General features: G+C 48.7%; 1 protein-coding gene across 2 annotated transcripts in view; it reads right to left on the bottom strand.

Annotated features, from left to right (window-relative positions):
* Window positions 1-3,367: 3,367 nt before the first annotated feature.
* CHAF1A (chromatin assembly factor 1 subunit A) overlaps window positions 3,368-27,684 on the bottom strand; it is a 156,913-nt gene continuing 132,596 nt past the window's right edge. For both annotated transcript variants that reach the window (XM_078671038.1, XM_078671039.1), the window contains exons 14-15: window positions 9,980-10,070; window positions 3,368-4,168 (exon numbers count right to left, since the gene is read on the bottom strand). In XM_078671038.1, the coding sequence (XP_078527164.1) occupies window positions 3,657-4,168; window positions 9,980-10,070 (603 nt within the window). In that variant the 3' untranslated portion in view covers window positions 3,368-3,656. The remainder of the gene's footprint in view (window positions 4,169-9,979; window positions 10,071-27,684) is intronic.

Genomic DNA, 27,684 nt, shown 5'->3' with positions numbered 1-27,684 from the left:
AGCGAGTGATTGGATTGAAACTGGAGAACTAGAGCCTGAATGGTGAGAATTCTGGCTGCGCTGGGAAAGGCTAGAGCCTTTTGAGTTTCTAAAGTAGCCCCTAGGTAGTTTTGAGTATTAGAAGGTTGGAGATGTGATTTTAGCACATTGGCTGTGAACCCCAGTTGATGTAGTAACTGTACTGTTCTGTGAGTGTGTAGGAGACATTTTGAATGCCTACTGGCCTTGATAAGCGAGTTGTCCAAGTAGGGGAAGACATGAATGTGTTGTCTTCCTAGGTGAGCAGCAACTACTGCCAGACACTTTGTGAAGACTCTGGGAGCAGTGGTGACTCCGAACGGAGTACCTTGAACTAGTCATGTTGGCCAGCTACCACAAATCTGAGTATTTGCAATGAGCGAGATGTATTGGAATATGAAAATAGGAGTCCTTTAAGTCTAGAGTAGGCAGAAAGTCTCCCTTTTGCAGAAGTTGTATTTCTGGTTGATGTGTTACCATGTGAAAATGGTCTGACTGTATGTAAAGATTTAGTTCTCCAAGATCCAGAAATGGTCAGAGAACCGTCCTTTTTGGGTATCAGAAAGTAAAAGGAGTATACGCCAGACTCGTGGTATTGTAGTGGTACAGGTTCTATAGCCAATTTTAAAAGGACAGACTGAACCTCATGTTTGAGAAGGTGTAAGTGACCCGGTGAGTTTGTGTGACTGTGGGTGAAGGTTTGGAGGATTGTTGGTGAACTCCAGGCAATAACCAGAACGGATAATTTCCAGTACCCATTTGTCTGTAGTTATGGACTGCCAGACAGGTAGGAAATGTGAAAGACGCCCTGACAGGTGTTAAAAGGTCGAGGAAGGATGTGTAGGGAAGTCACTGTTTGGTACTGGAGGGGAGGCACGTGTATTTGAGCCTCTACCTCTACCGTTGCCATTGTTGCCTCTGTAACCTCCTCTGAAGTAGCCCTTAGAGGCAGAGGGTTGATTGTTGCCTTTATACGTGGTGGTTGTAGTATCTGAGGAGGTATTCTTAGATCCTCCGCGGTAGAAGGAGCGCCAAAATAAACCACGTCCTGGTGTTAACTGAAGAGCTCCAATGGATTTGCCCACTTCTGTGTCCTTCATTTTTTCCAGTGAGGAATCTACCACAGGGTCAAAGAGGTTTTCCTTATCGAATGGTGTGTTTAGGATAAAAGTCTGAACTTCTGGTTTGACCGCTCTAGCAGCAGTGTCTGAAGCATCTAGGGCGCACCTTATGGAATTATTAGAAATGAACTGTCCCTCCTGCACTAGATTTTGCACTTTAGACTTGTGCTCATCAGGTAAAAATTGGAGCAACTGCCCATCTCATCCCAATGCGCCCTGTCATACCTAGCTAACAGAGCTTGTGTATTGGAGATGAGCCAAAAGTTCGCAACCTGTGAGGCTACCCTTTTTCCCGAAGCGTCTAGAAGCTTAGATTCTTTACCTAGGGGTGGAGCATCTCCTGATGGCGAATTGGTCATTTTGCGTGCGTTGGAAACTACCAAGGAATGCAATGGTAACTGCCCCCTTATGTATGCTGGATCAGATCGTGCCGGCTTATACTTCTTACCTACCCTAGGGGTGAGGATACGTGCCCCGACAGGGTAGTTAAGAATATCGCCCATGAGCCTGATCATATCCTTAAACATGGGAAGTGAGTGCAAGGACTTGTGTGGTGCTAAGAGTCTCGAGATGGAAATCCTCTTCTAGAGATTCCTTATGCAGCTGAACCCCATTGTAGTTAGCAGCCCTACCCAGCAACCTACACTGTCGTCTGGTGGAGAAGGCTCGGTAGGGTACAGGTCAGGATCATTCCCTGTATGGGGAATTGGTGTTATAATCTGTCCAGGGGTCTGCGGGTATTTGGTCATTGTCTCCAGTCACATCCCTAGCATCCTGATCTTCAGGTGTAGTATGTGGCAGTGAGTGCCCAGGTGAAATTAGTAAGGGTTGAAACTGAGGAGCAGGAGAAGATGGAAGGGGAGGAGAAGGATTAGTTCTGACATTTTTCCTTTTTAAAGGAATGTGAAAGGCCTCTTCTGTGTCAGGTTTCCGTTTTACTGTCACTTTTGTAGTGTTATGTCCAGGAGTTGGGTGGATATATAGCTCCCTGTTTCGGATCCGGTTTGGAAGGCAGAGCATCGAAATGTAGCTTAGATGCAATCAGCACATTAGTTTGGTTCGGTGCCGTTTATTTGGATGCCGAGGATTTCGGATCCGAAGCGGTTTTCGGCATCGAAGGGGGAGGGGTGGAGCCTGTCGGACTTCGATCCCGAAGCTTTCGGCTCTGGACCCGTTTTCGAAAGGGTTCTGTTCAGATCCAAAAGGCTTTTAGCCGTGTTTCGCTGACGAGTCGGAGGGCAGGGCGTTGGAAACATGGTCTCGGTGCAGACCGTGGCCCGGAGGCAGGAGTTGGGCCGAAGCCGCCTTCTTGGGCTGAGGTGGACATTGGGGCAAGGGAGGATCTGTACTCATGGTACGCTGCCCTTGCGGGATGTCTTCGCCCCCCTCGGAGCCGTAGTCCGAGATGGAGATCGGGTCTGGTTCCTCCTCTGCTTCCATGGCGTCTTCGGCCTCTTTTTCTGAATCTACTCCGAAGAGGTCCGGAATGGAACTTATGTGCTGGTTCTGCATGTTGAGACGTCAAACCTGACGGTCGTGAAGAGTCTTTTTCGATCGGAAAGCCTAACACTAGTCGCAGTCCAGTTCTCGGTGCTCCGGAGACCAGCACAGGTTGTATACTTCATGTGAGTCTGTGCGGATACTTCGCGTGGCACAGAGGGCAGAATTCCAATGGAGTCCATCCAATCTACCGCAAAGCAGACCGACACGGGTAGGCCAGACGGCCTACCACGAGATACCCGACTGAAAGAGGGTTTTTTCAGTAAATAAGATACGTGGAGAAATGGGATTACAAGATCGAAAACAATACCGTCGAGGGTCTGTGTCTTGCGCACCGTGGGAAACCGGAAAAACAGTGTCGAACCGGAGCACAGCAATTCACATCCGAACCAGATGGTGGAAAGAAAATCTAACAATGGAGTTGATGCACATGCACATTATCACTGAAAGGAGGAGTCACCTACCTCTTCACTGGAAAGACTTCTTCGAGGAAAAACAACTTGCAAAAATCTGGACCCAACACTAGATGGCAGGAGTATGCAAAGCATGTGATCTACTGCTCACATGCCTCAAACATGCTCTTTTGATTCAGAACCTACTCCTGCAGTAAATGATTCATTATTTCACACCCTCTTCCTCTACTGCAGGTTGAAAAATGGCAGCCAATTGAGCTAACCAGAATCCACATAATAGTACTATTAAAGGCAGAGAGGAGAAAACTACACTGGTGAATTTCAGTAATGCTTTATTCAATACAGATTAATAGTCTTCCTTTTTTTACAATTTCAGTATGAAAATATGAATGCAGTTGGGAGAGCACGCTTCAAAGAACAATTCTTCCCCCCCCAAACGTGCAGGTAACTTGCATCACAGAACAAAGTGCCATCTTCTCCTTACAAAGTCAATTTTAATATTTTCAAGTATCTTGTATGAAAGGTTACAAAGAGGAGTTTAAAATTACCCTAAAAAATTCTACATACATACATTGGGTGGGGAGTGTTAGTGCAGATCCGACGGTCAAGCTTGGTTAGGAATGCTGATCAAAGCACTTGTGGCAGGAATGGGTTCCATTGCACTGTTGATATCTACAATACCACCTGCACTGGATGCCTTCGGTATAGTATTCTCTAAGCAGACACCAACATCTGTTTCTGTTTTGCTCTTGCATGGGAGTTGTGTGTCCACTGTACGAACTGCATTTCCAATTGAAACAGTCTTTCCACTCTCATTGCAGATTGCAGTGTCATTGCTGGGGATGGTGCCCATTGCACCACCTATACAGAGCATGCCATCGCCATGTGGGACAGTCTTCACTTCCCGGTTATTGCTCACCATACCATGTCCAGTAATTCCAGCTTCCATCACTCTACTCATGTTTGCAGTTGGAGCTTCACTTGGAACAACCTCCATTTCACATTCAGGTTCCAATACTTCTAAAGCGGTAGAGTTAGAAACGCATACAACAGAACCACTACTTGGCGATGTTTTTACTGACTTCACGGTTGTTTTAGCAGCTGCAGCTATTCCATCTGTGAACAAAAAGCACATCTTTGGTTTTGCCTGTAGCTAAAAAACGTTGTCACTATAACATGCAAAACTATTGAAACAGTAATTATGCAAAATATATTTACACTGTAAGAAAGCATTTAAATACATTGTAAATCAGGGCCTTATTTGCATTGTCCCCCTGATATTCAGAATGTCCATTGATTTAATTAACCACGTTTATTAGGGTTGGCAGACGTCCACCCTTTTACCAAAGGGTGACAAAGTATCTAATGTAAATTGTCAAGTACTGATTCTCATTCTATTTTCTCAAAATGAACATCCAACAGTGAAGCACTAATCAGGACACCCTGTTACAAAGTGGCACCACAACAGCATATCATTCGACAATACAAATAAAATTAAAAACACAAATGTTCTTCTAACAATTAAAGACAATGGATTGGTGTAGGAAAGTACCCTTTTATGCATGATGTTGATGCTCTTTCCCTAAAACTGTGCTGTTGCACACCCAACTGGCAACTCTCTGACCACATGGAAGTCCCTTGTAAAAGGGCCCTGTGACCAGGGAATGCCTACAGCACATTGTGCCACCCTTCGAGGCCCTGTATCGTGACTGCTGACACACACACACACTGCAGGCTGCATGTTTCGGTGCAGAACAAAGTGAAGATTCGACACGGCACACATCCGTGTGCCATGCCTACAACCCACTGCCTATGGCATAGGTGAGCCAGCCCTCTAGCTGGGAGCACTATGCCACTAGTGAGGGTACGGGTGCATGAGCCCTGTACCCCTACAGTGTCTAAGTCCATTCTTAGATATTGTAAGTGCAGTAAAGCCATAAAGAATACATGGCCTGCACAAAATGGTTTTACTGAAAACTGGGAAGTTTTATATCAACATTCTCAGCACATTAAACCCATACCGATGCCAGTGTGGGATTTAATGCAAAACCACTCAGATGCCCCCTGAAAAACGCCCCGACTAGTGTCATGGCTGACTGGCTACTCACCAGCTGCCACCCCGAAACAGGCTTCTGGACCCCCTAGATTTAGAGCCTCCTGCTTTAGAGGCCCTGAACTAAGCACCTCTGGGGCAGAAGTGTCAAGCCTCCTCCCCCAGGATGGGCAGGGTCCACGAAGGGGAAGCTTCAAAGGCTGTGAGCTGACCCAGCCATTTGATGCTCCCAGCGACTGGCCCCCACCGGTTCGGACCCCCACATTGGGCGGGAGAATCAGCAGGAAATCCATGTTAGGTAGAGAGGTGTGCCCACCTTTGCCAACCCCATTCCTCAGGTGGGGGAGGCGAAACACAACTCAGTCCCCACCATCTTGAAGATGGGGGAACCAGCCAAACAGAGTGAGGCTTTTGCCCCCTCCCACTGGAGTGGCATATTAGGGGGGTACTCACCCCAAGGAAGGGACCCATTGGTCCCAACCTGTACATACCTGAAACACCCCTAAATGTACTACATAGGGGCAACCCCGAACCTTGCCTTCTGAGACCAGAAGGAGGACCGGAGAGCCGTGCTGAAGGACAAAGAGGACACCAACTGACTTTGCCCCAGCTCTACCGACCTGTCTCTGCCTGCTCCAGTGGAATCCCGGTGTGTCCTGCAGCCAGCAGCCCCCCAGAACCCGGAGGACATGCCCTGCCTTCCCTAACAAGACTTGGTCTCCTGTGAGCACCGGATTTGCTCACCAACAGACTCTGACCCTGGCCAAAATCGCGAGTCTGCACCGGATGCCCACGTCAAGAGTTAGAGTGGACCAACACCACGAGGTCTCCCATCGATCCTGACCTGGTGATCGCTGACCCACCTCAAGTCTCCTGACAATGCCTGCATCCCCTGTCTGGAGGATCCCCCCAACTGGAGCCAGTAAGGAAAACAAGGCCAAAAGAGACCCCTGCACCCGGCGCCCCATGGCCTTGGTTGGCCCAACCCACAGTGTCCCAGCATATCACGACATCCTAACTTACCTCTCCGACCGGTGGTCGCCTCCAGAAGATCTGCGCACCCAAGCATGCAGTGTTTGATCTAACCAGAGCTTCCCCATTGAAACCAACAGGGCTCCAGACGTCGACCCAGCAACTTGCATCCGGCCTCCCTGGTGCTGCTGTGGGTGCACCTTTTGTGCTAACTTAGATTCCCCTATGGCCTGAGCTAAACCCTGGGAGCTTTGCTACCACATCCAAGTGGCGTGCCCGTGAGCCGCAACCAACCAGAGGCCCCCTATTGGATAACACAGGGTCTCAGCACTCTGCCGCCCTAGTGCCGCTGAGGGTTTCTTTGAATGCATCCTTGACCATGGAGGAACCCTGATTCTAACCCCAGAAACCCAACTCCCACATCCAAGTACTTACCATTAAACCGATAACTTCATTCCTCCCATAGGATTGCATTGAATTCTTTTCTGTGAAAAATGTGGTGTGGGGTTGGAGATTGTGTGAAAAATGAAGAAACTGTTTACAAACACGGACTTACTTACCTTTCATTTAGGAGATGTCCAAGTGTGATATCTATGTATATCACACCGAGTAGAAAAATTAATCTTAAAAGTAATCACAAAGTAATTGCAAAGTAACTGAAAGGTAATTTCAAATGTTCAAGAACATTTGACCTACCTGTAACTGCATTCATCTGCATTATATCAGAAAAGTACTATTTTACTACCTGCACGAAATTTGCCTTGTTTCTAAAAATAATATACAAAGATCTGTTTACATACAAAACAATTGGTCAGAGTTCAGTCTTTGAGTGTATGAAATCATTCCTTGCCTGAGGGTGTACAATAAATGCTTAACCCTGCCCTCTGATAAAGCCTTACTGCCTGCCCACACTACCACAAATAGAGACTAAGGTATTGTGAGAAGTTGGCCTGATGTGCAGTGCTCACTATTCTAGTGATCACTATATATCAGTCCAAACAACCCTTATTGATGATTGGTTGTAAGTCAACCTTATAGACCAGCTATCCTAGTAGCATGGATACGAGCAGTCTAAGGCTAAGACTCTAGAGGGCGTGTTAAGCCAGCTGTTTTACCATCACATTACCCCTTGAACACCCAGTGAAAGGACACCACACAAGTGTTATGAAAATAAACAATGTATTTATTAGAATCACAACAACCCTGTACTCTTTATGAGGACAGGGTGCTAAGCACACAACAAAACTCTTATGAAAATACTTAAGTTAGCACGTTATACACAAATGCCCGAGGGGCACGAAAAACCATATACTCTAAAAGTGGAATGCGAATTACTAGCAGGTAAGTAACAGTACTAATAGGCTTTGGAATCGCTAGGACTTGACTTGGGAATCGTTAGATTACTACTAGGAGGCCCAGGGGACTCGGGTGCAGAGTGTGCACTCTCACGCGGGATGCGGGACAAAGTCTATGGGAGCTAGAATTCACAAAGTTAGTGTTCACGGGCGAACCCGACCTGGTAGGGAGAAAATGACAGTGGATCCTGACCCTTGGATAGTGAGGCTATGCTGGGACACCGAAGTGCCTAAGTTACCTAGCCCAGGGGCTGCAGCTGCATAGGTCTGAAAAGACGTCGGGAATCCTCGTGCCGGACCAGGAGCCTGGAAGGAAGAAGTTGCTGGCAGGCGACCAGTGAAGAAAAGTTCGATGGATCCAAGCCTGGGTCAAGGAAGAAGGAAACCTGAAAGCAGAGGGGACCAAGTTCTTGAATCACTAGCCAGTGATTAAGTGGGCACCAGGATGGCACCGGGCGAAGTCACCGCAGTCAGGTGAGTGGGCGCTGCTGGGCTCTGCAGTCTCTCGGACCAGGAGGCGTTGTCGGTGACCAGGATGGAGGTGCGAGCTGTCCCACGAAGGTTCTTGCTGTCGACGTCGCTGGACCCAGGATTGGGCAACAAGTCTTGGCAAATGCAAGGCCCACGCGGTGGACCTAAAATGGCGTCTCAGCCGGACCAGGAGGGTCCAGGGTACTTCTCCGATGGAGGGAAGCAAGGGCCAGTCTGGAGCAACCAGACCAGCAGCAGTGTTGTCGTCGGGCGTCGTTCGGAAGGCCACAAGCCAGCGGGCTAGTAGCCAAACAACGCGGTGAGCAGCAGAAAGCAGAAGGGCCCCACGCCGATCGTGGAGATGCTGGGGGGCTGCTCTTCGGTGCTGGAGCTGCTCAGGGTGGGGGCTTCTCGGACCCCAGAGCACTCACCAGGAAATTACTCGGTGGGCTTGCTGTGCAGAAGTCGTGCAGTCTTGGCGATGGCCGGTCCCTCGAGGTCTCGTCGCACCCACGGTTCTCAGCTGTGCTGTAGAGGTGGGTAGAGGTCAGAGGTGCCAGGGAAGCCGGGTCTCGTCGAACAGGGCAGTCGGATTCCGGAGGAAGGACGTGCAGCAGACCGCAGTGTTCTTAGATGGTGCCTGCGGATGCAGGGTGACTACTCCTTAGCCACAAGGGAGAATCTTGAGGAAGAAATCGTGAAGTCCTTTCGTGGAAAGTGGTATCTTGATTCCAAAGATGATCTGATTTGGAAGGGGGCCAGTCTCTACCTTTATCTGGGAAAAGGGGGCTGGCACGCGACTAGGTCCTGCCCTATGGGTGGGACCAGGAGGGGGGTGGTTACACCTCTCTCCTTTGGCGGGCTTTCCCCAGGCCAGGGGCTGGAGTGCCCCTGGAACTGGTTTCAGCCGGCCTATGCACAGTGAGCACCGGGGTGCCACTTGCAGTCACCTTCCTCTGTAGCCCTGCCTACCTGGAATACACAAAACCCTGTCTGGGACGGTGCTGGCACCGCCCCTGGCAGGAAACCCTTTGTCCTTGCCTCCTGCTCTGGGAGGACTCCCAGCAGCAGGAGGGCAGACTTGTGTCTCGGTGGCAGCATCCATTTTGTGGAGCTGAGGCTATGTCTGACTTTAACCGGGGTTAGGGGTTACATACATGTCGTGTCCCTCTAGAAGGGTGGAATGCTAACCCCGTCGCCAGAATTGGCGAGGGGTTAGTATTCCAATTCGTATGACACCTTACTCGACATGTTTTGATAAAGCGATACCAGAGTTGGCATATAACCGCGAGGATTATAATGCACTTAAGAGTATATGGTATGCGATATCATGGAAACGGCTAAGGGATAGATCCCGAAAGCCGCAGACAGGCTCAGCTCATGCCAGAGCACCATCTCACACGATTCCAAGCACTCTGCCTTCAGGATTGTTAAGGCCTGCCATAGGAGTGACTGATAGGAGATCTGTGTGTCCATTTTAGGGTTAGATATAGGTATACTATATTTAAAGCAAAGGGTGATTACACCACCTTGCCCCAGCTGTCAAGCAGCCAGTTGTGTCAGATTTGGATGGCCAGCCTGGGGTGGCATAATACATGCTGCAGCCCCTGGTAGGCCCTGGGTACACCTATGCCCTGGGTACCTAAGGTACACTGTACAGGGACTGATAAGGTGACTCAGTATCCAATTTAGATATGTACCTAAGGTACATGGAATCCATTTTACAGAGAGAGCAGTAGGCCTGGGGCCCTGAATAGCAGGGTCCCAGGTCAACTAAGTCAGAAAACCAGCAAAACACCAGGCAAAAAAGTTGGGGGCAACCATAGTCAGGGATCTACCTTCCTACAGGTATTATCTACTTTAGCCTCTGCCTACCTTAGGGGATCCACTGGACTGTGCACACTATACCTTACTTTGGTATAGTATATACAGAGCCAGCTTCCTACAATTGGCCATTCAAATTATAGGAACTCTACAGATTACTACGCCTCAGATGCAAAACAGTATAGAACAGTGTCTGTATTTTCTATGAAGATCTAAAGAAACCTTCAGCGAGATTAACATACTAGCTCATACCTTTGTTTTGCTGTACATCCACTACAATACAATCATCGTCATCTTCGTCTTCTGTATCTGCCTGAAAACCATCTGTCTCAACGATTCCAACCTAAAAAAAAAAAAAAAACACACAATGAGCTGTACTTGAAAACAAACATAGCTACACCTGCATACTTCCCATCAATTAAAAGTTGAAGAAAAACATTAAAGCTATAAACACCAGCTATGAAATTCTAGTTGGGTGGAAAGGAAGGATTAGTTACTTACCTGTAATCCTAGTTCTCATCCAGGGGTATACTCAATCAAAATTACATAAATTAGCATACATACAGTAGTACTCTTCCAAACCCTAAGGAAGAAAGAGAGCAGAAACCATTTGTATACAACAATGCTTTATTGCCATAGGAAAAACCTGTAATTGCAGGCATTTGCCAGTATGCTGCAGTAGAGTATAAAGCAAACAGACAACTTACACCTTGCCTTTAAGGCATTAGAGTAGGGGTACCGTGCCTTTAAGACCTGAAGGCAACCCCCTGCTCCCATGGTGCACCACAGGTGACAGTTGGGTCAGTTCTTTTTGGAGGTGCATAACACCTGAGGAGATCCACAATAAAACATATCATAACTGTGTAACTCTGCTCGTCCGGGGAGGTGGGCGGGAGCTTATGACTTTGATGAGTATACCCCTGGATGATAACTAGGATTACAGGTAAGTAACTAATCCTTCTCATCCAGGGGATACTCATCAATAGTCAATCTATGAATAGATTAGCAAGCTCATACCCAAAGTCTCGCGGATAAGCAAGAAGTATAAAAACTTCACAGAATGACTAAGACATATATTGCAAATACATCTTATGCAAATAAGTTCCTTAACGAGGCCTGCCCTACTCTGGCATCGGCCTGAGTATCTGAGTCCAGGCAATAATGGCGGGTAAAGGTATGGACAGACCGCCAAGTTGCCGCTTTACAAATTTCAGAAATAGGAACATTACGAAGGAGAGCTGTAGTGGAAGCTTTCCCTCTAGTAGAATGTGCATGTGGTTTACCCTGCAAGGTCTTGTTAGCTAGTCGATAAGCTAAAGCTATACAGGAGACAATCCAGCGAGAAATGGACCTTTTGGAAGCCGACAGGCCAGTATTAGTACTGCCATAATTAACGAAAAGCCGGTCAGACTTCCTAAGAGGCAGGGTTTTTGACAAGTAGAACTTCAGGACCCTCCGGAGATCTAGGGAGAGTAATGACCTCTCCGGGGGAGTGGAAGGATTAGGAAAAAAGGTAGGTAAGGTAATAGACTGGTTGATATGAAAGTCTGAAACTACCTTAGGCAGGAAACTTGGGTGCGTTCTTAAGACCACCCTGTTGGCATGAAAAACTGTGTAATGCGCCTTACAACACAAGGCCTGGATTTCGCTGACCCTACGGGCAGAGGTAATCGCCACTAAAAAAGCAGCTTTCCAGGTCAAGTGCTGCAAAGAGGCCTTATGTATAGGCTCAAAAGGAGCACTCATCAGCTTAGTCAGGACGATATTAAGCTCCCAGGGAGGGGAGGGGGACCTCACCGGTGGGAAGACTAAGACTTTCTAGGAAATCTTTAACTACAGGCATAAGGAAGAAAGATGTCTGATTAGGAGACTTCCTATATGCTGTGATTGCAGCTAAATGAACCCTGATGGAGGGGTATTTCAGGCCTGATCTCGCTAAATGCAATAGATATGGAAGAATCACCTGCTCTTGGCCATGTACCGGGTCAAGAGTGTTCATGACACCATAAGAAGAACCTCTTCCACTTGAAAGCATAGGACTTCCTAGTGGAGGGTCGTTTTGATTCCTTAAGAATAGTCATGCAGTCTGCTGGGAGGTCTAAATGTCCATACTGGATGACATCAGGAGCAATGCCGTCAAGCGAAGTGAAGGAAGGTTGGGGTGAAACACCTTCCCCTGGTCTTTGGTCAACAAGTCTGGACGGCATGGTAGGCGCCGGTGCGGAACCTCCGACATCTGTAGAAGACCGGGGTACCACCACTGGCTCGGCCCCTCTGGTGCTATCAGGATCATTCTGGAGTTGGTCCTGTAGAACTTCTGGATCACCGCCGGGATCAGAGGCAGGGGAGGAAAGGCGTAGAGTAATGTCTGCGACCAGCTGATCAAAAGACCGTTCCCCAGTGATCGCTGTTGGGGAAACCTGGATGCGAAGACGGGGCATTTTGCAATGGCCGCGCCTGCGAACAGATCTACGTCCGGTACGCCCCAGCACCTCTTGCGCCACTTCCTCGTTGAGCACCCAATTGTGCGCTTCTACGAAGATTCTGCTTAGGCAGTCCGCTTGGACGTTTTGAATTCCTGGTAGATGAACTGCCACGATGGACAGGCCTCTTGCTAGGAGCCAGTGCCAGATGGCTTGTGCTTCCAGAGACAAGACTCGACCTCGTGCCTCCCTGTTCAAATAGAACATAGTTGTTGTGTTGTCCGTTTGAACCTGGAGGTAGTTGGTGCGCAGAGAAGGATAAAGAGACTTGAGAGCCAGATGAACTGCTCGAAGCTCCAGGATGTTGATATGGTAGCCTTGCTCTACCTCGGACCAGAGGCCTTGAACTTGGAGTCGGTCCATGTGAGCGCCCCAGCCTTGAAGGGAGGCATCTGTGACAATTGACTGGGACGGAGGAGGACGATGGAATGGCACTTCCCGGAGGAGATTGGATCGTTTTAACCACCATCTGATCGAGTCCCTGGCTTCTTGAGGAAGCAAGACCCGGTCTTCCCACTGATCCGATCTCTGAGACCACTGATCTTCGAGGGCTTGTTGCAGAGGCCTCATGTGAAGGCGAGCATTGGGCACGATGTAAATGCACTAGGCCATCGATCCCAGAAGAGAGGACACTTGTCTGGCTGTGGGGGCCTGATTGTCCAGAAGAAGGAGACCCTTCAGGAGCATAGATGACAACTGTAGGAAGGTAGATCCCTGACTATGGTTGCCCCCAACTTTTTGCCTGGTGTTTTGCTGGTTTTCTGACTTAGTTGACATGGGGCCCTGCTATTCAGGACCCCAGGCCTACTGCTCTCTCTGTAAAATGGATTCCATGTACCTTAGGTACATATCTAATTGGATACCGAGTCACCTTATCAGTCCCTGTACAGTGTACCTTAGGTACCCAGGGCATAGGTGTACCCAGGGCCTACCAGGGGCTGCAGCATGTATTATGCCACCCCTGGCTGGCCATCCAAATCTGACACAACTGGCTGCACGACAGCTGGGGCAAGGTGGTGTAATCACCCTTTGCTTTAGATATAGTATTCCTATATCTAACCCTAAAATGGACACATATATTCCTATCAGTCACTCCTATGGCAGGCCTTAACAATCCTGAAGGCAGAGTGCGTGGAATAATGTGAAATGGTGCTCTGGCATGAGCTGAGCCCGTTTGCAGCTTGCGGAACCAAGTCCTAATAGCTGTTCCATGATAACGCTATACCATATACTCTTAAGTGCATTATGTACCTCGCGGTCATATGCTAACTTTGGTATAACATTATCAAAACATGTCGAGTAAGGTGTCATACGAATTGGAATACTAACCCCTCGCCAATTCTGGCGACCGGGTTAGCATTCCACCCTTCTAGAGGGACACGACATGTTGGTAACCTGTAACCCCGGTTAAAGTCAGACATAGCCTCAGCTCCACAAGATGGATGCTGCCACCGAGACACAAGTCTGCCCTCCTGCTGCTGGGAGTCCTCCCAGCGCAGGAGGCAAGGACAAAGGGTTTCCTGCCAGGGGCGGTGCCAGCACCGTCCCAGACAGGATTTTGTGTATTCTAGGTAGGCAGGGCTTTAGAGGAAGGTGACTGCAAGTGGCACCCCGGTGCTCACTGTGCATAGGCCGGCTTGAACCAGTTCCAGGGGCACTCCAGCCCCTGATCTGGGGAAAGCCCGCCAAAGGAGAGGGGTGTAACCACCCCCCTCCTAGTCCCACCCATAGGGCAGGACTTAGTCGCGTGCCAGCCCCTTTTTGCAGGATAAAGGTAGGAACTGGCCCCCTTCCAAATTAGATCAATCTTTGAATCCTGAACCGACTTTCTACGAGAGGAACTCAAGACTCTTCCTAAGATTTCTCCCTTGTGACTATGGAGTAGTCACCCTGCAGCAGCAGGCACCAACCAAGCATCGCGGTCTGCTGTAAGTCTCTCCTCCGGATCAAGACTGCCCAGCTCGACGAGAACCGGCTTCCCTGGCACCTCTGACCTCAACCTACATCTTCAGCCCAGCTGAGACCCGTGGGTGCGACGAGACCTTGAGGGACCGGCCATCATCAAGACTGCACGACGCTTGTCCAGCACGACCACCGAGTGACCCTCGACTGAGTGCTTTGGGGTAAGAGAAGCCCCGACCCTGAGCAGCTCCAGCACCGAAGTTCAGCCCCCCTGCATCCACGAGATCTGCGTGGGGCCCTTCTGCTCACCGCGTTGTCCAGGTCACTTGCCCGTTGGCTAGTGGCCCTCTTACAACGCTTCACGACGACAAACACCGCTGGTCTGGTTGCTCCAGACTAGCCCTTGCTCCCATCCAAAAGAGGAGCACCCTGGACCCTCCTGGTCCACTCCAGACTCCATTTTAAGTCCACCGCGTGGGCTTGCATTTGCCAAGACTTGTTGCCCCAATCCTGGGTCCAGTGACGTCGACAGCAGAGACCTTCGTGGGACAGCTCGCACCTCCATCCTGGTCGCCGACAACGCCTCCTGGTCCGAGAGACTGCAGAGCCCAGCAGCGCCCACTCACCTGGTCGAGGTGACTTCGTCCGGTGCCATCCTGGTGCCCACCTAAATCACTGGCTAGTGATTCAGAACTTGGTCCCCTCTGCTTACAGGTCTTCTTCTTCCCTGATCCAGGCTTGGATCACCACGAACTTCTTCACTGGCCGCCTGCCAGCAACTTCTTTCTTCAGGCTCCTGGTTCTTCAACAAGGGTTTCCGACGCAACTTGAACCCTATGCAGCCGCAGCCCCTGGGCTAGGTAAACTGAGTACTCCGGTGCTCCAGCATAGTCCAACACCCTAAGTGTTCGGATCCACTCTTGTTTTCGACCCACCTAGTCGGGTTCGCCCGAGAACAGTAACTTTGTGATTGCTAGTATCCATAGACTTGTTCCCGCATTACGCGTGAGAGTTCCCACTCTGCACACGGCGTCCCTAGGCCTCCTGCTTCTAATCCAAGGGTTCAGCATTGTAGGCCTAGCGTTTCTACAGTCTAGAAAAGTAGTACTTACCTGCTAGTAATTTCGCATTCCACTTCTTGTGTATATGGTTTTTCGTGCCCCTCGGGCATTTGTGTAAATTGTGCGACTTAGTATTTTCATAAGAGTTTTGTTGTGTGCTTAGCTCCCTGTCTCATAAAGAGCCAGGATAGTCTTGTTATAAATAAATATCTGTTTATTTTCATAACAACTTGTGTGGTGTCCTTTCACTTGGTGTTCAAGGGGTATATGTGATGGTGAAACAGCTGGCTTAACACACCCTCTAGAGTTTAGCCTAAACACTGCACATGTCCATGCTACTAGGATAGCTGGTATATCAGGTTGACTTACAACCAAACATCAATAAGGGTTGTTTGGACTGATACAAAGTGTTCACTAGAATAGTGAACATTATATATCAGGCCAACTTCTCCCATTGGTGAGCAGCGGTTGGGATTTGAGCTTGCTGTTTTACCACACATATCCTAAGAATATCATTTGAAAGATCACATAAGTACTAAGGTACATATAACTTAGCTTAGAATACTCTGAGTTCTACTGAACCAGCTGTTGTAGCTCCTAGGGCCTAGCACACCCTAAACTACAACTCTAGCAAGGGATCAGTAGGTAAACATAGTGTAGGTAAGTGCACCACTTACACCTCACTAGAAAAGCATGTCTACCCATGGAGAGTCTACTGAGACTCCCCTTGTGGTTATTGACCCTCCACAGGTCAAATCAAGATATGCAGCTCTCAGTTTCCAGGAGATGAGACAAGTGTGTACCTCCAGGAAACTGAAACAGGGGTCTAACCCCACCATTCCCTTTCTGGTAGGTCTCTTAGAGACATATGATGCTAGGAAAGCATCTCAGGGAGATGGGAATATGCCAGCCTTAGAGGGACACCTTGGTGATCCAGACCTCCTTGGCACTGAAAATGCAGTTGAGGAGGAGGAAGAAGAGGAACTCTCTGGGGATGAGGCAGACAAGAGGTCTGAGTTAGTCAGCAGACTCACTAGGGCCAACTTAGACCTACTTGGGCAAGGATCTGGGGGACCCCCAGTACTGACCCTAATGAGGGTTAACCTTGGAGTTAGAAGAGATAGATCTCCTTCTAGGGACTCCAGTATATCTCTGCACTCTAATGCCTCTTCTCAGAGGAGAAGGATTTCTCCCCAGAGGAGATTGACTTCCCCTCAGAGAAAAGAGCATGAAGCAAGGATGAAGCAGGCTAATCGGAGGATTGAAAGGGAAGAACTTGCCCTGGCCAAAGAAAAGCTTGCCTTTGCTAGAGAGCAGCAGATGAGTGGGACAGTTCCCACTGGTGGCAGCAATCTCCCAAGAGATAAGGAAAGGGGTTTAGATACTAAACACCTGAATAAGATAGTGCCCCCCTTTAAACAAGGGGATGACATCCACAAGTTGATGACTGCTTTGGAGAGGGCCTGCACTGTCCAGTGCATCCCCCAGAGTCAGTGGGCAGCTATACTGTGGCTCTCCTTTGAAGGCAAAGGTAGAGATAAGCTCCTCACTACTAGAGTTGAGGATGCTAACAATTACCAAGTCCTGAAAAATACACTGGTTGATGGGTTTGGCTTAACCACTGAGCAGTACAGGTTGCTGTTCAGAGACACCCAGAAAACTCAGTCTCAGGATTGGGCTGACTTTGTTGATTGTGCCACTAAGGCTTTGGAAGGCTGGCTATTGGGTAGCAAGGTTACTGACTTCACAGGATTGTATAATCTTATGAGAGAGCAAGTCTTAAATAATTGTCAGAACCAGTTATTACACCAGCACCTGGTAGACTCTGATCTGACCTCTCCACAAGAATTGGGTAAGAGGGCAGACAAATGGGTCAGAACCAGGATTAGGCCTAAGAACCAAGGTGGTGACCAGAAAAAGGAATCAACCAAGCCTCAAGAAAAGGGTGGGGATAAATCTACAGAGAAAACTTCCCTAGGGCCCCAAAACTCCAAGAATGGGGGTGGGTCCCAAGACACTTCCTCTACCCAGAAGAAACCTTATTGTTATCCCTGTAAACAGGTGGGTCATTTGAAAACTGACAGCAGTTGCCCAAAGAACAACAATAAGGAGAATATACCCCCAAGTAAGATTCCCAAACCTCCTGTTACTACTAGTAGTAATCCCCCAGGTGGCGGGAGTGCCCCCAAGAATTTGGGTGCATTTACTTTGGGAGTTCCTGGGGACTCTGGCCTAACCAGGTCCCCTGACTTAGATACTCTTGTCTGTGAAAATGGCATGGGGTTTGCCAACTTCACCACTTGTCCCAACACTTTGAGCAAGTACAGACAGGAGCCACTCATCAATGGTATAAAAGTTGAGGCCTATAGAGATACCGGGGCTAGCATCACCATGGTGACAGAGTCTAGTCCCCTCAAGGCAACTTTTACCTGGGGCCACATACCAGGTGACCAATATTGATGGAGTACAGAGAAATCATCCCATGGCAGTGGTAAATCTCAACTGGGGAGGTGTCACTGGCCACAAGAGAGTGGCAGTGTCACCAAACTTGCCTGTAGATTGCCTACTGGGGAATGATTTAGAGCTCACAGCCTGGGCTGAGGTAGAGCAAGAAACCCATTTTAAGATGGTGAACCTCCATGGTAAGGTTAGTGGGGCAGTGATAGCCACAGCCACAGTCCAAGATGTCCTCCCTGAACAGGTCAGGAGGGCTGTGCCAGTCACAGCCCAATCTCAGACAGCTTCCTTCCCAGAACAGGTTGTCAAGGCTGTGATGGTAACAGCCCATACCCAAACTGAGCCCCTCCTGAAAAGGTTGGGAGAGTTGTGATGGCCACAGCTCAAACTCAGACAGATAATAGTGTTGTGAAGCCTGAAACAATGGATCACTCCACTCAGACAGAGCATTGAGGAGGAAGAGAAATCTCCCTCCCACCAGACTTTAGGAAAGGATCAGCCTCCTCAGGGAACTGATCTGACCCCTTGTGAAGAAACTGCCCCAGAGGTAGTCAGGCCTAGCCTGGCAGAACCCCTGATGTCAGTGGACCCTTCCAAGGTGGGACCCAGTCTGGAGCAGGTAACCTGCCCCTCTCTACCCTGCCTCAGTCAGCCCAGGGCTGTAGAGGTCAGGGAGGCCAGTGTTGGACCCCAAAGGGCACCCTGTCCAAAAGAATCCCCCAATCAGCAGATTAAGGGCACTGAAGCTAGTAGTCCTAGCCAAGTGAAAATAAAACCAACTCCTGAGGGATCCCCCTTAAACCTAGTTAGGGAACTCCCACAGATGGACACTGTTGGGCACAGCCAAACCTGGGACCTGAGGGTCCCAAACCTGACCTGTCCCTCCAGTAAGCCAAACAGAGGGACTCAGCCTCCAGCTTTAGGTAGCCAGAGGTTGACCCTGAGAGCTCAACACAACTCAGTCTTGGAAAGAAAGGCCTCTATGGTGGATAATGATTGGAGGAAGCTGAGCCCAAAATTAGTGGAGCCTCACTTCAGTACTCCATCTCAGCACCAGCCTTTTACTTTGCCAAAACACACCACAGGTAGAGATTCCCTATGGTGGAGACCCTCAGACACCCTTAGGGTGAGGGATTGCTTAGTGGACCATGAGATAGGGGGTAACCATGCCAGTGCTGGTACTTCCTTATATGGCCACTTAGGCAATATAGGCTTACCTGTCAAGGATAGCCTTATCTCCTTTCGTTGGGGGGGGGGGGGGGGGGGGTTATGTAGGAAGGTAGATCCCTGACTATGGTTGCCCCCAACTTTTTGCCTGGTGTTTTGCTGGTTTTCTGACTTAGTTGACCTGGGGCCCTGCTATTCAGGACCCCAGGCCTACTGCTCTCTCTGTAAAATGGATTCCATGTACCTTAGGTACATATCTAATTGGATACTGAGTCACCTTATCAGTCCCTGTACAGTGTACCTTAGGTACCCAGGGCATAGGTGTACCCAGGGCCTACCAGGGGCTGCAGCATGTATTATGCCACCCCTGGCTGGCCATCCAAATCTGACACAACTGGCTGCACGACAGCTGGGGCAAGGTGGTGTAATGACCCTTTGCTTTAGATATAGTATTCCTATATCTAACCCTAAAATGGACACATATATTCCTATCAGTCACTCCTATGGCAGGCCTTAACAATCCTGAAGGCAGAGTGCGTGGAATAATGTGAAATGGTGCTCTGGCATGAGCTGAGCCCGTTTGCAGCTTGCGGAACCAAGTCCTAATAGCTGTTCCATGATAACGCTATACCATATACTCTTAAGTGCATTATGTACCTCGCGGTCATATGCTAACTTTGGTATAACATTATCAAAACATGTCGAGTAAGGTGTCATACGAATTGGAATACTAACCCCTCGCCAATTCTGGCGACGGGGTTAGCATTCCACCCTTCTAGAGGGACACGACATGTTGGTAACCTGTAACCCCGGTTAAAGTCAGACATAGCCTCAGCTCCACAAGATGGATGCTGCCACCGAGACACAAGTCTGCCCTCCTGCTGCTGGGAGTCCTCCCAGCGCAGGAGGCAAGGACAAAGGGTTTCCTGCCAGGGGCGGTGCCAGCACCGTCCCAGACAGGATTTTGTGTATTCTAGGTGGGCAGGGCTTTAGAGGAAGGTGACTGCAAGTGGCACCCCGGTGCTCACTGTGCATAGGCCGGCTTGAACCAGTTCCAGGGGCACTCCAGCCCCTGATCTGGGGAAAGCCCGCCAAAGGAGAGGGGTGTAACCACCCCCCTCCTAGTCCCACCCATAGGGCAGGACTTAGTCGCGTGCCAGCCCCTTTTTGCAGGATAAAGGTAGGAACTGGCCCCCTTCCAAATTAGATCAATCTTTGAATCCTGAACCGACTTTCTACGAGAGGAACTCAAGACTCTTCCTAAGATTTCTCCCTTGTGACTAAGAAGTAGTCACCCTGCAGCAGCAAGCATCGCGGTCTGCTGTAAGTCTCTCCTCCGGATCAAGACTGCCCAGCTCGACGAGAACCGGCTTCCCTGGCACCTCTGACCTCAACCTACATCTTCAGCCGAGCTGAGACCCGTGGGTGCGACGAGACCTTGAGGGACCGGCCATCATCAAGACTGCACGACGCTTGTCCAGCACGACCACCGAGTGACCCTCGACTGAATGCTTTGGGGTAAAAAGCCCCGACCCTGAGCAGCTCCAGCACCGAAGTTCAGCCCCCCTGCATCCACGAGATCTGCGTGGGGCCCTTCTGCTCTTTGCTGCTCACCGCGTTGTCCAGGTCACTTGCCCGTTGGCTAGTGGCCCTCTTACGACGCTTCACGACGACAAACACCGCTGGTCTGGTTGCTCCAGACTAGCCCTTGCTCCCCTCCAAAAGAGGAGCACCCTGGACCCTCCTGGTCCACTCCAGACTCCATTTTAAGTCCACCGCGTGGGCTTGCATTTGCCAAGACTTGTTGCCCCAATCCTGGGTCCAGCGACGTCGACAGCAGAGACCTTCGTGGGACAGCTCGCACCTCCATCCTGGTCGCCGACAACGCCTCCTGGTCCGAGAGACTGCAGAGCCCAGCAGCGCCCACTCACCTGGTCGAGGTGACTTCGTCCGGTGCCATCCTGGTGCCCACCTAAATCACTGGCTAGTGATTCAGAACTTGGTCCCCTCTGCTTACAGGTCTTCTTCCCTGATCCAGGCTTGGATCACCACGAACTTCTTCACTGGCCGCCTGCCAGCAACTTCTTTCTTCAGGCTCCTGGTTCTTCAACAAGGGTTTCCGACCCAACTTGAACCCTATGCAGCCGCAGCCCCTGGGCTAGGTAAACTGAGTACTCCGGTGCTCCAGCATAGTCCAACACCCTAAGTGTTCGGATCCACTCTTGTTTTCGACCCACCTAGTCGGATTCACCCGAGAACAGTAACTTTGTGATTGCTAGTATCCATAGACTTGTTCCCGCATTACGCGTGTGAGTTCCCACTCTGCACACGGCGTCCCTAGGCCTCCTGCTTCTAATCCAAGGGTTCAGCATTGTAGGCCTAGCGTTTCTACAGTCTAGAAAAGTAGTACTTACCGGCTAGTAATTTCGCATTCCACTTCTTGTGTATATGGTTTTTCGTGCCCCTCGGGCATTTGTGTAAATTGTGCGACTAAGTATTTTCATAAGAGTTTTGTTGTGTGCTTAGCTCCCTGTCTCATAAAGAGCCAGGGTAGTCTTGTTATAAATAAATATCTGTTTATTTTCATAACAACTTGTGTGGTGTCCTTTCACTTGGTGTTCAAGGGGTATATGTGATGGGGAAACAGCTGGCTTAACACGCCCTCTAGAGTTTAGCCTAAAGACTGCACGTGTCCATGCTACTAGGATAGCTGGTCTATCAGGTTGACTTACAACCAAACATCAATAAGGGTTGTTTGGACTGATACAAAGTGTTCACTAGAATAGTGAACATTATATATCAGGCCAACTTCTCACAACAACCTCTCCTCCGAAGGACACACGCTTGCCTGTAGTGAGTCCAGAGAAGCACCCAGGTAGTGGATCCGCTGGGAAGGGTTGAGAACTGACTTTCAGATTGACTTGAAGACCCAACAAGTCCATCAGTTTGAGGCAGAACGACAGATGGTTTTGAAGCAGCGACGGAGTGGAGCTTTTCAACAGACAATCGTCTAGATATGGATAGACTAAGATCTTTCTTTTGCGAAGAAAAGCAGCCACCACCGCCATGCACTTGGAGAATGTCCGAGGTGCAGATTTCAGGCCAAACGGCAGCACTCGATACTGGTAGTGACGGCGTCCGATCTGAAACCTTAGGAACTTCCGATGCTTGACTGACACTGGTATGTGGAAGTAGGCGTCCTGCAAGTCGATGCCACACATCCAGTCTCCCTGATGAAGATGCGGGAAAATCTGGTGCAGGGCGAGCATGCGGAACTTTTCTTTTCGTATGAATTTGTTTAGCATTCGAAGATCTAGAATGGGCCTGTATTCCTTGGCAGTTCCTTGTTTTTGAACCAAGAAATACCGGGAGTACACTCCTTGATTTCTGTGAATGGAGGGAACCTCCTCTATGGCCATCTTCTTAAGGAGGACGGAGACTTCGTCTTGTAGCAATTGACTCTGGAAACGTGGGAGGTGTCGCGCCTGAAGGAGGACTTGCGGAGGAGGAGATTTGAACCTCAGCAAGTAACCATGCTGCACAATATTCAGCACCCATCTGTCTTTTGTAATGGATTTCCACTCTTTCAGATGATGAGAAACACTCACTCCCACCGGAGTGGCGAACAGACGTGGAGGAAGCAATGGCTCAGGGCTTAGGAGGTTGCTTGGAGGAAGACTGCTGCTTGTTATTGCCACCTCTTCCTCGACGACGCTGCTGGAACTGCGTCTTCTGCTGAGACTGGGATTGCCACTGAGGGGTTTGAACCCTCTGCTGGAAAGACCTCCTGTCTCCCTGGCGAAAGCGTTTCTTGAATTCCTTGCGCTTTTCTAATCCCACAGCTTTGACGGTGTCCATTTCCGCTTTCATTTTGGACATTTCGTCGTCCGTGTGAGGACCATACAGAGATTTCCCATTGAATGGCAAAATCAAAATCTTCTTCTGGGCGTCTGGTTTGAGCCCTGTCAGGAGGAGCCAGGCCGAACGACGGGAACAAATACCATTTGAATAGCCATGAGCCGCAAGGTCAGAGGGATCCACTGCGGCGCTAATAACTTGATTGGCTACCAGGCCTCCCTCCTGTATAATCTCCAGAAAGTCTTGGCGATCTTCCTTGGGGAGCTTGTCTGTAAAGCGAGTCAGGGAGTCCCAAAGGGACCGGTCGTACCTTCCAAGCAAGGCAGAGGCACTAGCCACCTTCATAAATGAAGAGGAGGTGTTACATACCTTCCTACCAAACGAGTCTATAAGTTTACTATCTTTTTCAGGTGGTACTGAGGAAGAAGTATAGCCTGCATGGGACTTCATGGCAGCCGCCACAATAATGGAGTCCGCAGGAGGATCAGATCTGAGGAACAAGGGATCCTCTGCAGGGGCCTTGTACTTTTTGGCTATCCGAGATGGAACAGATCCCACCACTGCTGATGTGAGGAAAGTAGCCATAGCTGGTTATAGGAGGCCGGGGACCAGGGGCAGAAGAGGCCTGGGCGCTGTGCGATGTTGAAGAGTATCAAAAATCACAGAAGTGGGAACCACTGGAGTATGTAGCGTAATGTTCAGCTTTTTTGCTCCCCTGCTCAGAACATCAGAGAAAGTCGCGAGGTCATCAATTGGAGAGACTCGGGAAGGAGGCGTAGATGAGAAGGTCGGAGAGTAATCTCGGTAAGACGACCTAGATGAGGACGACCTTGTGGAAGATCTCGTACGCCGTCTGTTATGGGACCTGTCACGATTCCTGCTGTGATGGTCTCTGGACCTAGAGCGATGTCTTGATGGAGACCTCGGTCTTGGCCGGATTGGTGAACTTGGTCTGACAGGTGTTCTTGGCCGTACTGGAGAACGTGATCTGATCCGAGATCTTGGCCTGGGTGAAATCCTGGGACTCCGAGGAGATCTAGACGGTCTGACCGGCGTTCTTGCCGTAGACGGAGAATATGTACAGGAGTAAACCCGAGCCCAGGCTACTCTGACCTCCAGATAGAGCCCCTTGAGGATGCTGAGACACCAAGCTGCGTGGTCTGTCCGCAGATCTGGGCGAAGGTTCCGGGGAGATTTCCACGATATTGAAACGAGGAGAGGACTTGCCTCCTGAAGATCCGGAACCAGGGGATTCCACCACTGCCGTCACTTGATCCCTCGACGAAGATGTCGGGGTGACTAGTGGCGTCGAGTGGTCTGCTCTCTACGGCGATCGATCACGTCGAGAAGGGCTCGACTGAGAACCTAGACGTCGATCCGGAGACTTCGACGTCGATCTCCCTCGACGTCGACCAGATGGAGATGCTCCTTGACGTCGTATCGACGACTACTCTCGACGTCGTGTCGACTATAACCTTTGACGTTGCGTCGACCGCGACCTTTCCTGGCGTCGACCTCCTTGACATCGAAGGATGGGATCTGACAGTCCCTCTCGACGGCGGCCCGCCAGCCGGCGGCGACCTGGATGCCGTCCTAGCTCTCGACGCCGATCCCCTCCGGGGCGGCGGAGAGTGTCTCGACGTCGACGGAAGCCTCGACGTCGATGGAGACTTAGATGTGGTAGCAGCCATGGACTTCGAGGCCGAAGTATGGTGCCTCGACGCCGACTTACTTGACTGCGGCGGAGATCTTCGACGTCGTGAAGATGATCTTGGCCTCTTCGACGGCGACCTCGACTGAGTTCTTCGACCTTCCTTCCTCTTCCTGGGGACAGTAGAAGCGGAATGATGCCGTTTTTGGCCGTGCTTCCTTGTAGGAGAAGATCTGGGGGCTGTAGAAGCACCCACCTGGTGACTTTTGTCCATCTCCTGCATGGCATGAAGTCGAATCTTCTCCCGGTCGCGAAGAGTTCGACTTTTAAACTTTTGACAGTGATGGCACTGAACCGGATTGTGTGTAGATGGAAGGCACACAATACACACAGAATGTGGGTCAGTCAGAGCCATCTTTTTGTCACAAGAAGGACATTTCCGGAACAGAGCAGGCATTCTGACAGGAAATTCTTGTGGGTTACCACAGAAAAATAAATCAGAAGCCTTATTTATCCAAAAAATATCAAATAAGATAAAATTCTCTCAAAAACACAATTTCAGTTGAAAACTGAAGAGCTCAAGCTCCAGGATCCTCACAGAAGGAGCCGGAATAAAGAACTGACCCAACTGTCACCTGTGGTGCACCATGGGAGTAGGGGGCTGCCTTCAGGTCTTAAAGGCATGGTACCCCTACTCTAATGCCTTAAAGGCAAGGTGTCAGTTTTCTTTGTTTGCTTTATACTCTACTGCAGCCTACTGGCAAATGCCTGCAATTACAGGTTTTTCCTATGGCAATAAAGCATTGTTGTATACAAATGTTTTCTGCTCTCTTTCTTCCTTAGGGTTTGGAAGAGTACTACTGTATGTATGCCAATTTATTTAATTTTGCGGCAACTTTGCCAGTTAGGAAATGTTTTAGGCTGCAAATATATATATATATATATATATATATATATATATATATATATATATATATATATATATATATATATATATATATATATATATATATATATATATATATATATATATATATATACACACATATACACACATTTATATACACATATATATTTATATACACATATATATTTATATACACATATATATTTATATGTATTTTCTATATGCTCCGGGATCCCGCACATGGGCGGGGATTATTCATAGATTATGTCTATTGATGAGTATCCCCTGGATGAGAATATTACTTTCAATTCTGTTGCTCAATGATAGGCTTTTCTATTTATGAATTCAAAACATTTATGTGCAGGAGCCCGCAGCACCTCAAGATAAATGCTGTATGAAAAAATATCGAATAATGCCTATCCAAAGGGCAACACCTGTACTTCCAAATACGAAGAAAAAAGACGAAATAAAAATAAAGTAAATATGAAAATGGTAAGGCACTTCAGAGAAAAGCAATTCGGAAGCAACCACTTTAGGCAACTGTGAAATTTATGATGGTGGGCACAACCAAACTTATTTCAAGGTACCGATATTCTTTTCCATCTCCTGCACTGTTCCAGCAGTTGAGCAGCTTTATTTCCAATTAGCATAGAAATTGGACTACCTATATTGTGGTCTGTCATCATCTAAGTGTAGTGGCAGCCCTATATTTCCAAGAACTACAATGGAAATGAAAGTAGTGCTATTTCTTGCTCTACTTGCTGGTGTGCATGCTATTCCTCCACGGGACTGAAGGTAGGGCCACTGAAGAGGTGAAGGTGCGGAGGGGTGTGTGGGGGGGTGGGGGGGGGGGGGGTCAGGTAGCACTACAGGTGACAGATTGCCTCTTAATTTTGTGGATCAGCACGTTTCTTTTTAAAAACAAATTTAGCCCCAAATTTAGGACAACAGGATAGCTGCAGAGCCCAATAATGCAGTGACAACATTAACTGATGATTTTACCAACAACATCAAAAGAAGGAATTATTTTCCTTGAGCATGGGTTGATTATTTCAAGTGACAAAACCAAGATTGTAATTAACGCATCCTATCTTCAGTTGTATTAAACACAAAACAGAAATGTTACATATCTGTAATCCTATTTTTCCATATTTAATTCTTCACAAAATGAATGAATGCTGAAAAACAATGGCCATACGAGAGACCGCTACATTTTATAAGAAAACACACACTGCATATATATATTTGACATATTTGGGTGCTTTCCCTGCACCAATGGCAGTGGTATAAAATCATGTTTCAAAAGGAAAATATTTATAGTTTCCAGTGATATATGCTTTCGTCATCATAATGAAAGCCTCCAAATACACTGCAGACCACTGTGATGACCACCAAGTCTGTGGCAATGGAGGACTAAATTATATTTTTGCTGAAATCTGCAAATCACATTTTATTTATTCATTTTTGTGTTTTATAGAAACGGCGAACCAGACCCGTAAGGGTATACGAGCGCTTTACAGGATTGACAAGTAGTATACAAAAGACTTTGGAGGGGTGGAAGCATTTGGGATAAATACAGGTGGATACATTTGGAATAAAAACAGGTAGATACATTTTATAAGAAACAGGCGGTCTCGAATCACGTGTGGGATGCCCAGAGGTAGAGCGTGGATTTGCCCATTAGGAAAGTTTTGGCCTCCGTTCGTGCCAGAGATGGAATTCTTCTAATGGCAGGCGGAAGTTCCATATTGTTGGGGCGGCCCCAATGAAGGTCCGTTTGTAGTTTTTTTTTTTTCCTGCAAGCGTGTTGGTTGGAGCAAGAAGTCTCTGGCGGACCGGGAGTTTCTGGCATCTCCAGATACCACGTGTTTTTGGGCGAGGAATGCAGGCGAGTTAAAGCATAAAGCCCTGTGTGTGATGCAAACCAGCTTAAGTTGGGTTCTGGCCTCGAGAGGAAGCCAGTTCAGAGCTTTAAGGTGAGGAGTGATGTGGTTGACTTTCTGTGAACCGGTTAGGAGTCTGGCGGCAGCGCTGAGGCAGGCTTTTAAAGGTGCCAGGGAGATCTTGGGTAGAGCTGCGAGAGTAGAGCATCCATATTCCAGTCTGGAGAGGACTAGAGCCTGGATTGCCATTTTTAGGTCAAGAGTGTCAAGGAAGGGTTTAAGGTTTTTTTTTTGTTGGTTTTTTTTGGTTTTTTTTTAGGTAGCTCAGGTGAAATCTGGCTGTTCTGGCCATTGAGTTGATGTGGCCACGCATAGTCAAGCTGCAGTCTAGGGTTATTCCAAGGGATTTAGCAGACTCTACTATGGTTGGTGGGCAGTTTAACGCTGTGATCGCCTTGGTCCATTCCTGGATGTCAGGGTTGGTTTTAGGTGGGGAGAGTAGAAGAAATTCAGTTTTTTTGCGTTAGGTATGAGCTGATTAGAGGTGAGACAATGGACAGTCAACTTCAAGGCCTCATTCAGGGAAAG

This window comes from Lissotriton helveticus, chromosome 12 (genome assembly GCF_964261635.1).
Source record: "Lissotriton helveticus chromosome 12, aLisHel1.1, whole genome shotgun sequence".
Lineage (NCBI taxonomy): Eukaryota > Metazoa > Chordata > Amphibia > Caudata > Salamandridae > Lissotriton > Lissotriton helveticus.
This window is presented reverse-complemented; position numbering and strand designations above follow the sequence as displayed.